Raw genomic sequence first — 14,414 nt, 5'->3', positions numbered from 1 at the left:
GAACATCACATTGTAGGATTTTTTATGAATTTATTTGCAAATTATGGTGGAAAATAAGTATTGTGTGTGAAAACCTTGTGAAGACTTACAGAAAACGTTTGACCTCTGTCATTGCCAACAGAGGGTATATAACAAAGTATTGAGATAAACTTTTGTTATTGACCAAATACTTATTTTCCACCATCATTTGCAAATAAATAAATTAAAAATCCTACAATGTGATTTTCTGGATTTATTTTCTCCTTTTGTCTGTCATAGTTGAAGTGTACCTATGATGAAAATTACAGGCCTCTCTCATCTTTTTAAGTGGGAGAACTTGCACAATTGGTGGCTGACTAAATACTTTTTTGCCCCACTGTATATGCCTGCTTCACAATTTACCCCCCACCAACTCTCCAACCAGCCACAATTCTCCATCATTGTTAATTAACATCACATTAACAGTCCCTGACCTATTTCTGCTTTAGGCTTGGATTACGTAATTTCTTTTAGCTAAAGAATGTTTTGGAAACAATGGGATCCAGACAAAGAGGTACATTGTCTGTGTGTACCATGGTAATGAGAACAGTGATATAGGCCATCCACGGTCATCATCTCTGAGGGATTGAACAATTCCCATGTAGTGATTATGTAGATCCCCATGAGTTTTAATGAGCAAGATCAGATTACCCTTTTCATTACCCTTTTCCATGAAACCCCTCTACCTTCCATCACGCCAGCAGTTATTGAATGACTTTATAATATACATGATTTCCAATGCAGTAACTCTGATAACGGCTTTGAACACAGGAACAGACACTGATACAGACTGCTGGTTTACAGTCTGGATTATGTTGTTCTGGTTTCATGCTTGAGTTCCTTCCACCCTCCACAGCCCATGAAAAGACTCAATGCCCTTAAGCCTTCAGCATGCTTTGGTTCGGCCGCAAGGCGAACTGAACGAGTGTGCTTGAATACTCCTTTAAAAGACCTTAGTTTGAAAAATGAGAAAAAAATCGTCAATACTACGGTTTGTCCATCTTGAGACGCCGTAGCCATTATACACTTCTTCAAAATAGTCTGAATTATTTTGAATGTTTTTGCCAAGGAGCTCTTAGTTGACCAATTTTACATCTAACTAAGATGTTTAGTTCAGTATTTCTCAAGTGAAAAAGTGTGAATAAAAACGATTCATCTCTCATTCAATTAAGTGTTTGTTGTCATTCAAGAATCCCTACTGTTGACCAATCATCAACAAAGGGGCATAGACTTCGGCTACTGACAAGAGCACGAACAGGCGAAAAAACCCTTGCCAATGACCAAAAATTAACAAAAACATCACAAAATGTTGTCCAAATATATGCACCTACCTGGTAGAAATGCTTTTTTCATGGTGTACCTACTGAATACTGTCTGGATAGCACTCCACTTAGATATCACAAGGCTAAAAATATTTGCCTTTCAAACTGGATAAAATTGAAATTTTAGATTAGATATTTTTTTAATCCGTTTTTAGTCTTAAGGTGAAAGAAAATGAAATAGTTATTCTTCCAACTGGTAAATCCTGTTGGAATTGTTGGAGAAATAACATGGGGATTAGATCTAATTCCACAACCCACCACCCATCAGGTTGGAGTGGCTCACAGCTGCCAGTACTAAAGCAGCCAGTCTCCAGTTTGAGCCACTGGTACTTAGGTTCCTGGACATTGAAAACTACATTTTAACAAGCTATTGTACACTGGGCTATTCTGTGCGGCTGAAGTTGGTAAGCATGTATTAGATTTAAGGTGAACATTATGAATGGTAATTATTCACATGCTGATAATTGTTTACCTACAGGGAGGGATGTGACTCGGGGCTCTACGCTGACCTTTTTTACAGGGAGCACGTGTGTGCCTAAATTGAAACATTTTGGAGCACAAAGAAATTTAAGAACACAATGACAAATATTTGAGGTAACAAGCTGTTTTCTTTATAGTAATGGTGCAAGCGTATCCTCCATGGCACCAGGGCCTGCAGTACAGTCAAGGAATCATTGCAACAATTATCATCTTTATTCTAAGCTCACTGGTGCTCCTAAATTAAAATTCCAGGTCGCACAGCAAAATATTTAGGCACTTATGCAAGTAAAATGGTCGCACTGTAGAGCCATGTGACGCATGTTTTCCATTGCAGAGTGCATCATGTTGAATTACAGCACCACAGAGCCTTCTAGAGCATCTCGCCGTATTTGACTATAGGATTGATTCTTGGTCCACTCCTTTTCCTAATTGCGTTCTCAAGTGGCTTTCTGGTAATGCAAACACTACTGCCATTAGAAATGACCAGGGATGAATTAAAGGAAACTAGAGATCTATCCAACCCCGAGGGGAATGAAACAAAACATCTGCTCAATGGATTTCAGAATCATTGTAGAAATGTTACCAATGATACATTTCCATTTACTAAAGATATTACAGTAATGTAATGGGCGCCTACTCATGACTCTAAATTTCTTCCTTTCAAAACACTCAAAGGCAATTGCTCCATTATACGGCTATGACTTTGAAAATGCACCGTGCCTTGAAAGATGCAAAATATATATTTTGAACTGTTCTCTCAGCGTTTTATTGTGCTCGTCTGGAAATGGACTGCTGTAAATGAATTCATTCTGCAGTAATCACACTGAGCACACAGGCAATATCTCCGAGATGCATCAGGGCAGACTGGTCTGAGATATCCCTTCTCTGCTCTACGCAGCAACAGGTGATAGGGAGCATGGGGAGTTTACAGTCAGGGCACGGTGTGGTGTACTTTGAGCACTGAAACATTGGGATTGGTGAAAAGTCACCACATAGAACAAAGAGTATGGAGGCAGAGATGCAACTTTAAAATGGAGTCTGACAGTAAGGTAAAAAATACATGGAAAGACAGCCCTAAAGTGGTCTCCAGTGGCATTGACTTAGAGGAGGTAATCATTATAGGCTATCTCATCATGGTGTGATGAAAAGTATTTGCATTGCAGAGTTGACCCCTAGAAGTAAGAGGAATATACTTGCAGCACTTTTTTTAGGTGGGTGGGGAGCAGTTCCACTCATCTGTAAATGTCATAAGCTCTGACGGAGGGTTTGGGTATTGACTGAGTCTGGCTAGATGAAGGACAGGGACGCTAATCTTCTCCGGCCATGTATATCAATTCAGAAAAGCCACCAGACCACGTCACGCAATATGCAACATATAGTATTCTAGAAATGACACATATTTTTCAGTCCTGTGAAATGGTGTGATGATTGTCGTGCTTTGGGCACATCCTGGCTGTCTTAAATGTGTGCTGGCTCTGATGACTGACTGAATGATTATACAGTGACCTGCACTGATTTATTTGAGAGAGAATCAATGTGTGCTTCAGAGTCACTGTCTCTGGGAAGTGTAATGCTTGACCTCTCACTTCCACCCAGCTGAATGAACAGGCAGTAACCTTTTAAAACATGACCTTCAGCTTAGCACATGTAGCAACTGTTCCACTCAGATAATAACACTCTGATCATTCTAAATGAGAGCGTGTACTAACACTGATCATATATGATTGGTAGAGTTTGGAATCTGAACACCAATTAGTTGTGGTTGTTGAGTGCAATTTGTTGGGCTGTGTATGAAGATTGTACTATGGCTAACCCTGTAAAACAACACATTTCACTGCACCAATATGTTTTTTTTAACACTGTTAAACGTTGTTAGGCAGGCTATTTGCCCACTGTAATAGCATTCAGTTCTGCAGACAATGTGGACTAGGATTTAAGAATGGGATTTTTAGCTGGCTCCTATTGTAAGAGTTTGGATGGAAGTTGCTGTGAAGAGAAGTGCAAACCCTTATCACCCCGACCGCAAGTCAACTCCTCTGTGCACATACATCACACTCTGTCTCTATGTTTTTCCTGGGCTTGCTGTGTCACCACTGCCATCTAATGTGCAGTGCCTAAAACTGCATGCACTCTATTCAGAAAGTCACATACAACTCCCAAACAAAATCACAAGCTGTATTTTGGGGGATCGAATGTCTAAACTATATGGTATATATTGTTATTACTGACATTGATTTTATGTGACAGTCAGTGTTTGGTCTTATTGTGTTTGTACCCCAGGTAAAAGAAGCCATGCAGAGGATCCACGACAGAGGCAACATAGGAAAGCTAATCCTGGATGTGGAGAAATCTCCCACTCCTTTGGTAAGTACACAACCCTGACCTTTTTTTCTACAAGAACAAGTTATTTATAAGTGGTCTAAAACTGCACATGCATTCAACAAGTTTGAAAAACCTTGAGGAAAAAGGAAATGATTAAATAGTATCATGACTCACCAGTGAGTAATTTATCCCTAGAGAACTCTTGGCCAAATCAACACAGGTTGAGGTTCCTAGATAGCACTAAGTCTGATAACAATGAATATATCTTCCAATGGCACTGGTTTCTATGGTGACCCATGAATATCAGCGTCCCCATTTGGAGCAGCAAACATAAGAAACAAAAGCCTGAGCAGTGTTGACAAAATGTTGATTCACTGTCGATATGTTTAAAGTAACTGTCCAGTAAAACCTAATCTCAAACTCTTTGAATGTTTTTTTTTATGCTTGTAATTTACTTGGCCCTTATGTGATTGGTCCAGCAGCTTTTGTCTTTTTTATGTTTTTATTCTCCAGTGGGGAGAAGGATCATTCTTGAGATAATGGGAGGCACGTGCTCAGGAATGCACACTCACTGCACACAAGCAAGATAACTAGCAATCCAAGCAATCCACAACTGGTGTTAGCAAAAAGAACAATGCCCATGCAACAACTATCTCGCCTGTCACTTCTATTTCAAATCATGTGGTTTGTTTAGGGTGACCACATTTAAAATACCTAAATGCGAGACAACAGGATGATTTTCGGGACATTCGCGGGACAGTTGCCTTCGTGAATAAAAACATTTAGCAGCACGTCCCCGTCCCAGATGTAGCCTATTGAATATCATTATAGAATATGCATAAAATGCATCCTCCAATTGCAACATCTACCTATGGCCCACACATATTGTCTCAAGAAACATTTATATTTTTAATACCCTCAAACACCAAGTTAGGCATACCTCATTTCAAAATAGGCCATGGCTTCATAACTGTCAATCATTAATATTCTTCACATTTTACAAGTGAAATGTCCAAACTGCGTCTGCATGCCGATCATTTGATCTCAATCAGTTTCATGGGAATATGCATTTAGATCTTCTTGAATTCCTATTTTGTGGGCAAATTAGAGCAGATGGTGTTAAACTTTATAGCCTTCCTGCATTTTTTTTTTTTCAATCATAGCACATTCTGGTGCTGTTAAGCTTTGGCCCCCTGATAATTTTTGGCCACTATTCAGCTTGCCATCACTTAATTTCTCATGAGATTTGAGGGTGTTTTTGGTGTAACAGTAACATTATACTATGCTATTATATTTGGTTGTTATGTAGAATACTAACCCACTGGCACACACTGGTTAAATCAATGTTGTTTCCAAGTCATTTCAATGAAATGAATTGACGTCTGTGCCCAGTGACAATTAATCATTATATGATCTTCCAAGACATTGATTCAGATTTGATCTAACATTACTAAATGAGCACAATTGTGAGAAGTAGCAGTGGCAGCACTACACCAAACAAGTAATTGAAGCGCACCTATTCTACTCTTTTGCCTTGAGCAAAATTTGGTGATGCAAAAACAGAAAACTACATGTGTGGTTGTTTTATGAAAATCTGGGAATATTTGTCCAATAAAATATTTTTGGTTGGTAAAATAGTTAGGAAGGGAGACTTCTAAAATGGGATTTAGTGAAGCAGTAGCAAATAATGTTTATTGCGCAACTAATGAGCATGAAGACCCTCACACATTTGGAAATTACTTTATCTTTCAGTCTAATACGGGTATTTACTTTCGTAGCTCTTTTTCAGAAGCATGCTTTTTGTAAATAGTTAGGCCTGCGTGTCCTCTCCAAGTTTAGCTAGAATTTAGCCCGAAAGGATTTGAGAAATTCGATTGGTTGACCATAGGCCTATGACATAAATCTACATCTTGTCTTGCACAGAATATCAGATCTCAACAACTATTGGAGTATTTAGCATCACCAGTAGGCTACCCCATTCTTATGATTTATATATATTTTTCATACACGAAAAGTGAGAGACAGGTTGGAACGAATCAACAAAAAAATCTAAATTAGTGTTGTTTCAATTAGTTAATCAAATGTAGAACATAATTGTTTGGTTGTGGGACGTGGGAAAAAGGGCCAAACTGCAGGATTGACCCGGGACATGTGGTCACCCTAGGTTAGAGTAGGGCTGCTGGATGTTTAGAAGCAGTTAGCATGCTAATGATAGCTATCGATGCAAAATTAGCCAGCTGGCTAACCAACAAGAAATCAAGTCAAAGCAGATCCTCCACACAACAACCATCTCACAATTTCCTTCTATTTTAAATCATGTGGTTTGCAGCTAAAAGTTTTAGGTCAAGAGGAAACCTAGTTAGCTGTTGTTGAGTGCTAAAGATAGCAGCAGCCAGTAGCTAACTAGCTAACGTTATTTAGGTTCCTTTACAACAAAAATATCAGGAATATAATGACAAAGCAAAGGACAGAAACGACTAATACTTGTGAAATAATCACTGTGCATTTATTCATTTATTGCTGTTATAGTAAAGTGCCCTAGTAGTTTTATTGTGCATTTCGAAATCCTGAATCTGTCCATACTATTTGAACCAGGTTCAGGCAATCTGCCCCAGTACCCCCACGTGGGAACTAATTTGAATATCCAAGTGTCTCATTGGCTGAGTCTCATTGGCTGAGCTGTCAAATCATTTTTTTTTTACGAGTATTGGCCCAAACCACTCTGTTGTTTCTAAACTGGCCAAGCAGGGACACATCCTCAATTCTATATATATATATTTTTATTAATAATCTATTTAATTCAGATTGTCATTCATTGTTGGTAATATTTCATAAAAAATCTGGAACACTGGACAGATACATGAATATTTGAATTATTTGTTCCTCATCTTTGAATGTTTTCTTATAGATACAGTTGATACAGTACACTCCATTCTGTATTTGTAGAAATTACAATGTGTTCTGTATTCTGTGTAGATGGCCAGTGACAGCACAGAGACCAGTGAGGCTGGTGAGGAGGAGGAGGAACATGAAGGGGACAATGACAACAAGGAGCGCATGCCTTTCATCCAGTAGGCCAAGGTACGGCACCACAACTGGCCTGGACACCTCAAAGGAAAGAGGTGGAGCGGGGGATTAGTTCCATAACAGATGACTCCACAACTCGAACTACGCACAGTGAACTCAAACTGTTGTACTGTATGTGAGTGTATGTTTGTGTGCGTGTGTGTGGGTCTGTTGTCTTTGTGTCTTTTGTTATGTAAGATGTTTGAAAGACATGAAAACTCATAAGACACTGGTTGTCAAAGTTGCCAATCAGCTAAAGTGCCATTCACTGTCCAGTATTATGATGAGCATTGTGTTGTTGACCAAATGATGTTCAGAGATGCTAAGACCTATCTGCAGCCTCAGTGTTGTGCATTGTGTTCTATGGCAACCTCAACAAGGGAGCAAAGTAGGAACGGAGTGAATAAGTGGTTGATTATGTTGCTTTTAGGGAAAATACAAGAGTGCGTGATTGAGTGTGAAAGAGAACAGTAAGTGAGTGAGAGTGAACCAGGAACATAAGTGATATTGACCATGGTTGTACTCCTGTCTTGATGGTTGAAACAAGAGGGAAACTAGGAGGGTGAGTATTAGCGTAAACGTCTCCTCTAAGCTATATTCCCGTTTCTCTTTTACCACTATTATGGTGACTCAGAAGTGAGATTCATTTCAGCTGCTTCATGAACACTAGTCACTCTGATCACCCTATTACCACTGAATACACAGCAAACCCAGAGCAGATTGGCCCTGGGCTATTTACCTCCACCTGCTGCAGTGAGTCTATCAAAACCACTCTCTGAGATTGTTTTTCACCCTCCTCCCTCAGGTTATTTTCAGCAGTGTGTGAGCTAGGAGAGAGTATTAGGAAATGCCACTGTAAATGCCTGCTACCATGTTTACCGACACATTAGGGATCCGACCTTCTGCGGTATTGTTATGGGATCACCAGTGCCTTTGAGCTAGAAGTCTGCAGCAGTCTTGTAGAAGATTTCAGTATTTGAATTGTACCCATTCCACAGACACTCAATTTCATGGTGGTTCTGCCAAATGCCAGGCAGCATTCTGAGTGTGTTTCCTACATTTCTATAACTAATGAAAATAAGAAATATAACGTCAGCTTTTGGTCTCATCCGTAGTCTTCATTTCAGACAAACAATGCAGATAGAAATGGCATGGGGGTCAGGTGATGATGATGATTAACCACACCTGTTTCTGTTTAGTCTGTGTTCTTTATGCATGTGTGTAATAAGTTGTGTTACGTTTACCTGCTGGTGCCTGTGTATAGTGTGCAATGCCTTCCAAATAGAGTGCCACAGAGAGGGAGGACTAAAGACACATTCACTTACAGATGAGCTTTTGGGCCATCAAGAATGGAAGTACTATTGCTGTGGATACCACAGGAGAGGAGTTATTCATATCAGATGTTAACATCTCATGTGAGATCTGGTATGACAACTGCATTGTGCTACTAGTATTATCCATATGGAAAGTGTGAAATTAATCGTCCAACGTACAAAGCTATTTATTCATAAAAATATGAAACTACCATTGATGTATGGAGATGAAAGCTACTGAATCGCCTTGTTATAAACAGTAAACCTAGCTAAGGCAGATGTGTTTCATATAATTGCAAGCTTACATATTACCTTCAGGAGTATTCCCACACCAAAAAGAAAATGTACAGACACCGTATAACAGCATACAATTTCTTGTAACTTTGTAAGTGAATAGAAAATATGATACATTTTTGTATGTACCCTTCTGTCTGTATGAGAAGAAAGGGCCCAGTTATTACATGGCTGTAGTAATGATTGGAATGTAGCCAGCTGTGCTTCTCCAAACGAACCACCCACTGGTGAAGAAATACAGTTCCACACATTTCATTGATCTTTCATTTGCCACTGACAACATTCGTATGATCTTTAATTAACTAAGTCACATTAAATGTCACAACATTTTATTCAAATATTTTATTAGCTACGTCACAACATTGCACCTATTTCCTTTCATGATAGACTTGGCAATGGTGCTGGAAATCAAGTATATTAATGAAGGACAACAGTACATCTAAATGTGAATGTCTTTTTGGGTTTTCCTGTTAGTCTAGGTCTAGAGTGTAGAGTAACTTGCAGTGTGTCTGTCTGTGTGTTTCCATGGGAGGTCATTATGATGGATAGTCAACTTGCCTTAAAATAAAAAAAATAATAAAAGATAAACAAACTATGTAGGCGTGTTTAGTACTGTAGCTGGAGCCTGATTACAGACTTATATGAAGATATTGTTTAACTGTATTTGTTGGTATTAGTGGTTTTGTTATGTTATACTGTACGTAGTCCAGTTCTGTTTACATAAATAAATGTATCTGCAGAGCATTCTGGGAAAGCTGTGTGTTTTTCTTGGCCTGTGTCATTTTCAGGTATTCTCCACAAGCCACCCTGTGAAAGACTCCCTATAATATCACACTTTCATAGGCTGAGAATGTACAGTATGAAAAATGATTTAAGCTTTAAATCCATGGTAACTTTCTCACTGTAAATGACTTTCCTGTTAACAACGGTAAATAGACTTTGACCATGGTTACTTTAAGTAGCGCTGCATATTTCTTAGGTTCTTGTCTTATTAGGTCATATGGATTCAACATAAATTACTGATTTGCATCTCTCCCAATCACATTGAATCTTGATATTTTCTTATCATCCCTTTTCCACTTATAGCAGTGGGGTATCTAACACCTTTATTATGCAAAATAAATGAGGTTGGTCCTTTGCTATTTACTGGCAGGCCGGTGGCCTTTCACAATGTCACCACCACAACTTCCTCCAATACTGTAATCTATTTGAAATATGGATTGCATTCTTTTATCATTGTGTAGCTAAACCACTTTAACTATGCGGTCATATTGCACCTCTCAACAGCCCTAGACTATTATCTGGATGAGACCAGGGTTCCAGAGTGTTGTTACGACATTGTGATTACTTTTCAATGTTGCTCTTCAGGTTTTGGGAATTAATTCATGCAAATGGTTTCACACAGACATTATATTTACTGTACCATTACATCTAATCACATTTGAAAGGTATCTCTTCATTCATTTTTAAGTGAGGCCACGTGTTTCTGAGACGCCTTTTGGGCATCCTGGCTCTCTCAATCAGACAGCAGAGTTTTTCTTAACACTGCACCCCTCTTCCATCTGATCTGTCTACTCGACAACATCACAGACAAAAGAAAACCTCTGCTGCACCAGAGCAGGTAGCTGGACTTTCTCAGCTCTATTAAGCTCCCTGTTTTCCATGGTTACACAACTAAATCTTTGTATTTTTCCCGCACATTTGAATGAGATATAATTAGAGTTGACAAGCAAAATGTTATCATCCTCATAATGTTTTGACGCATTGGAAGACCTATCTATGTATTTGGTCATACAAATTATTTTGGTGACATGGTATATAAAGTAACACATCTCCTCTTAGCCATCTAGGGAGTAACAACATTTCTTTTTTTAGGATTAATTTACCGTGGGTCAAATGTATCCATGCACAGGAGAGTTGTGGGAGGTCAGATACAGAAGCTGTCAGATATTCTCATACAGAACGTTCTGTGCGGTATTGCAGTCAATGAATTTACGGCTTGATTGTGAAATTGGAAAACGCTAAATGAAATGCACCGTGTCCCAATTAAATATTTATGAATGGGCAGAAACAGGGGCATCAATTTTGTCACCCCTACCCATGGTATTTGAGTTCCCCCTGACGTTTGAAAAAACCCAAAGTTACATAGTGTCAGCCAATGAGAGGTGAATCACTGCAGGAGCAAACTGGGCCTGTATATAGTGAACTGCCCACAGTGCTTTGGGCTCCTGTGTCAGTGTTAAAAGGTGTGCCCCATACTTTTGTCTAAATTTAGTACAGAGATGGCACGTCTGGTTCTCCCCATCTTTTTGGTTCTCTCTCTCACCTTGCTCCACCAGGGATATAGCCGTCCATCTCGTACCAGGAAAGCAGTGCCAGCATCACAGAGAGGTAACACTCGTCACACACACTAAACTAAACTTCAGTGGCTCTACTATGTTTTTCTGTACATTTTCTCTCTGACATGCCTGCCTGCTTGTCTGTGTTACTATGGCGATACAGCGGCAGATGAGGATGATGTAAAGTCGCAGTTGGAGAAGCTGTGACAGGAGGTGAACTCCCTGAAGGAGATCTCAGCTCTGCAGACAGTTTATGCTGAGCTGGCTGCTCTGTGCGCTCATACTAAGTGCTGCTTTATTGCCAGGAAGGTTTCAAAGAGGGAATGCTTCTCATGGGGAAACAGTGCAGATTTAGCAGTTACTCTGTTTCTTATGGGTTAGGCAATTGTATACTGTATGTAACTTTGGTACATGCACTCTTAGAGAAAAAAAGGTGCTATCTGGACCATAAAAGGGTTATTTGGCTGTCCCCATAGGAAATCCCTTTTAGGTTCCAAGTAGAACCCTTTTGGTTCCAGGTAGAACCCAAAAAATAGGGTTCTCCTATGGAGAGAGTTGAAGAACCCTTTTGGCAACTCTTTTTCTAATAGTGTGGAATCGATGCAGAGAAATTCTGATTTTATATTTCTTATGGTAATTCACACTAACCCCAGACATCAGGTTAGCATACACTTTCATTTGTAATTTACTAATATGCTCAGTCACCAGTAGAGGGCAGGAGTACTCTTACCTTCATCCTCATGCCTCGCAGCAGCAATAATGTTGACAGAGCACTGAGTCATGTGCTGGGGAAGATAATGCTGTTGAATTTCTTCGTAAAGGCCTTGGAGCGCATTGCGAAATGCATGATGATGGATATAAAAGTATTATGATGAGACAGGTTCTTTATACAGGGAGGGTGGAAGAACATAGTGTTACTGTCTCATATAGTATGCCCTGTCTGAGTTCCCTCCCACTGAAAGGGCTTATGTCTTATTTTGGGAACTTGGTTTAGGAAACATAGATACAGATGAAAACATTTGCTTTGTCCTACTAGTCCTCATTATGTCTGATTGAAATTCTATAGATTATAAAATATCAGTGAGACATTATACACCAATATATCATGGAGATATACAGTGGGGAGAACAAGTATTTGATACACTGCCGATTTTGCAGGTTTTCCTACTTACAAAGCATGTAGAGGTCTGTAATTTTTATCATAGGTACACGTCAACTGTGAGAGACAGAATCTAAAACAAAAATCCATAAAATCACATTGTATGATTTTTAAGTAATTAATGTGCATTTTATTGCATGACATAAGTCTTTGATACATCAGAAAAGCATAACTTAATATTTGGTACTGAATCATTTGTTTGCAATTACAGAGATCATATGTTTCCTGTAGTTCTTGACCAGGTTTGCACACACTGCAGCAGGGATTTTTGCCCACTTCTCCATACAGATCTTCTCCAGATCCTTCAGGTTTCAGGGCTGTCGCTGGGCAATACGGACTTTCAGCTCCCTCCAAAGATTTTCTATTGGGTTCAGGTCTGGAGACTGGCTAGGCCACTCCAGGAGCTTGAGATGCTTCTTGCGGAGCCACTGCTTAGTTGCCCTGGCTGTGTGTTTCGGGTCGATGTCATGCTGGAAGACCCAGCCACGACCCATCTTCAATGCTCTTACTGAGGGAAGGAGGTTGTTGGCCAAGATCTTGCGATACATGGCCCCATCCATCTTCCCCTCAATACGGTGCAGTCATCCTGTCCATTTGCAGAAAAGCATCCCCAAAGAATGATGTTTCCACCTCCATGCTTCACGGTTGGGATGGTGTTCTTGGGGTTGTACTCATCCTTCTTCTTCCTCCAAACACAGCGAGTGGAGTTTAGACCAAAAAGCTCTATTTTTGTCTCATCAGACCACATGACCTTCTCCCATTCCTCCTCTGGATCATCCAGATGGTCGTTGGCAAACTTCAGACGGGCCTGGACATGCGCTGGCTTGAGCAGGGGGACCTTGCGTGCGCTGCAGGATTTTAATCCATGACAGCGTAGTGTGTTACTAATGGTTTTCTTTGAGACTGTGGTCCCAGCTCTCTTCAGGTCATTGACCAGGTCCTACCGTGTAGTTCTGGGCTGATCCCTCACCTTCCTCATGATCATTGATGCCCCACGAGGTGAGATCTTGCATGAAGCCCCAGACCGAGGGTGATTGACCGTCATCTTGAACTTCTTACATTTTCTAATAATTGCGCCAAGCAGCTTGGTGAGCAGCCTTCTCACCAAGCTGCTTGCCTATTGTCCTGTAGTCCATCCCAGCCTTGTGCAGGTCTACAATTGTATCCCTGATGTCCTTACACAGCTCTCTGGTCTTGGCCATTGTGGAGAGGTTGGAGTCTGTTTGATTGAGTGTGTGGACAGGTGTCTTTTATACAGGTAACGAGTTCAAACAGGTGCAGTTAATACAGGTAATGAGTGGAGAACAGGAGGGCTTCTTAAAAGAAAAACTAACAGGTCTGTGAGAGCCGGAATTCTTACTGGTCGGTAGGAGATCAAATACTTATGTCATGCAATAAAATAAAAATTAATTACTTAAAAATACAATGTGATTTTCTGGATTTTTGTTTTAGATTCCGACTCTCACATTTGAAGTGTACCTATGATAAAAATTACAGACCTCTACATGCTTTGTAAGTAGGAAAACCTGCAAAATCGGCAGTGTATCAAATACTTGTTCTCCCCACTGTATATTTCAAATTCTTCAGTAATATTTGAACATGGTAGGTAGGGTTATTGACGGAGGAAGTTTGAAGGAGATACATGTACTAAACTGCTTCCCTCTGCTTCCAATTTGTCTCCGTGGTATCAACGCTCACAGGAAGTGTTACCTGACCAGAGGAACCCAAGCGCTACCATGAGGCCAACGAACACTCCATCGCATGGGGTGGAACACTTGCCACTCCACGTGACCTCAATGAAAACAATGTCCTGAGGGATTATGCCAAGAGGAGTGCGCCAGGTACCATGGAGTTCTGGATTGGTGTGACAGACATTGTGAAGGAGGGCCAGTATGTAGACATCAACAGCATGCCCATCAGCTACTTCAACTGGGACAAGTCCAAGAAGCAGCTCACAGGGACAAAGAGGGAGAGCTGTGTCGTGCTCTCACTGGCTGCACAGGGAAAGTGGCATGATGAGGTCTGCCTTGGCAAGAAAAAGTACATTTGTGAATACCCCATTCCCTAACTTGTGTACCACCATGGAGACCAGATGGTTGTT

The 14,414-nt window shown here is 40.2% G+C and overlaps 1 protein-coding gene and 1 pseudogene across 1 annotated transcript in view; both read left to right on the top strand.

Moving 5' to 3' along the window:
- The window catches only part of LOC139411443 (synaptic vesicle membrane protein VAT-1 homolog-like), a 37,197-nt gene extending 27,638 nt beyond the window's left edge, over positions 1-9,559 (top strand). The window contains exons 8-9 of the mRNA XM_071157826.1: positions 4,101-4,184; positions 7,119-9,559. Coding sequence (XP_071013927.1) covers positions 4,101-4,184; positions 7,119-7,217 — 183 coding nt within the window. The 3' untranslated portion in view covers positions 7,218-9,559. The remainder of the gene's footprint in view (positions 1-4,100; positions 4,185-7,118) is intronic.
- Positions 9,560-11,097: 1,538 nt separating this feature from the next.
- Positions 11,098-14,396, top strand: LOC139412180 (tetranectin-like protein; annotated as a pseudogene).
- Positions 14,397-14,414: the final 18 nt, after the last annotated feature.

Source organism: Oncorhynchus clarkii, chromosome 6, assembly GCF_045791955.1.
Source record: "Oncorhynchus clarkii lewisi isolate Uvic-CL-2024 chromosome 6, UVic_Ocla_1.0, whole genome shotgun sequence".
Lineage (NCBI taxonomy): Eukaryota > Metazoa > Chordata > Actinopteri > Salmoniformes > Salmonidae > Oncorhynchus > Oncorhynchus clarkii.
The sequence above is the reverse complement of the archived record's forward strand: the minus strand, read 5'-3'. Positions and strand labels throughout refer to the sequence as shown.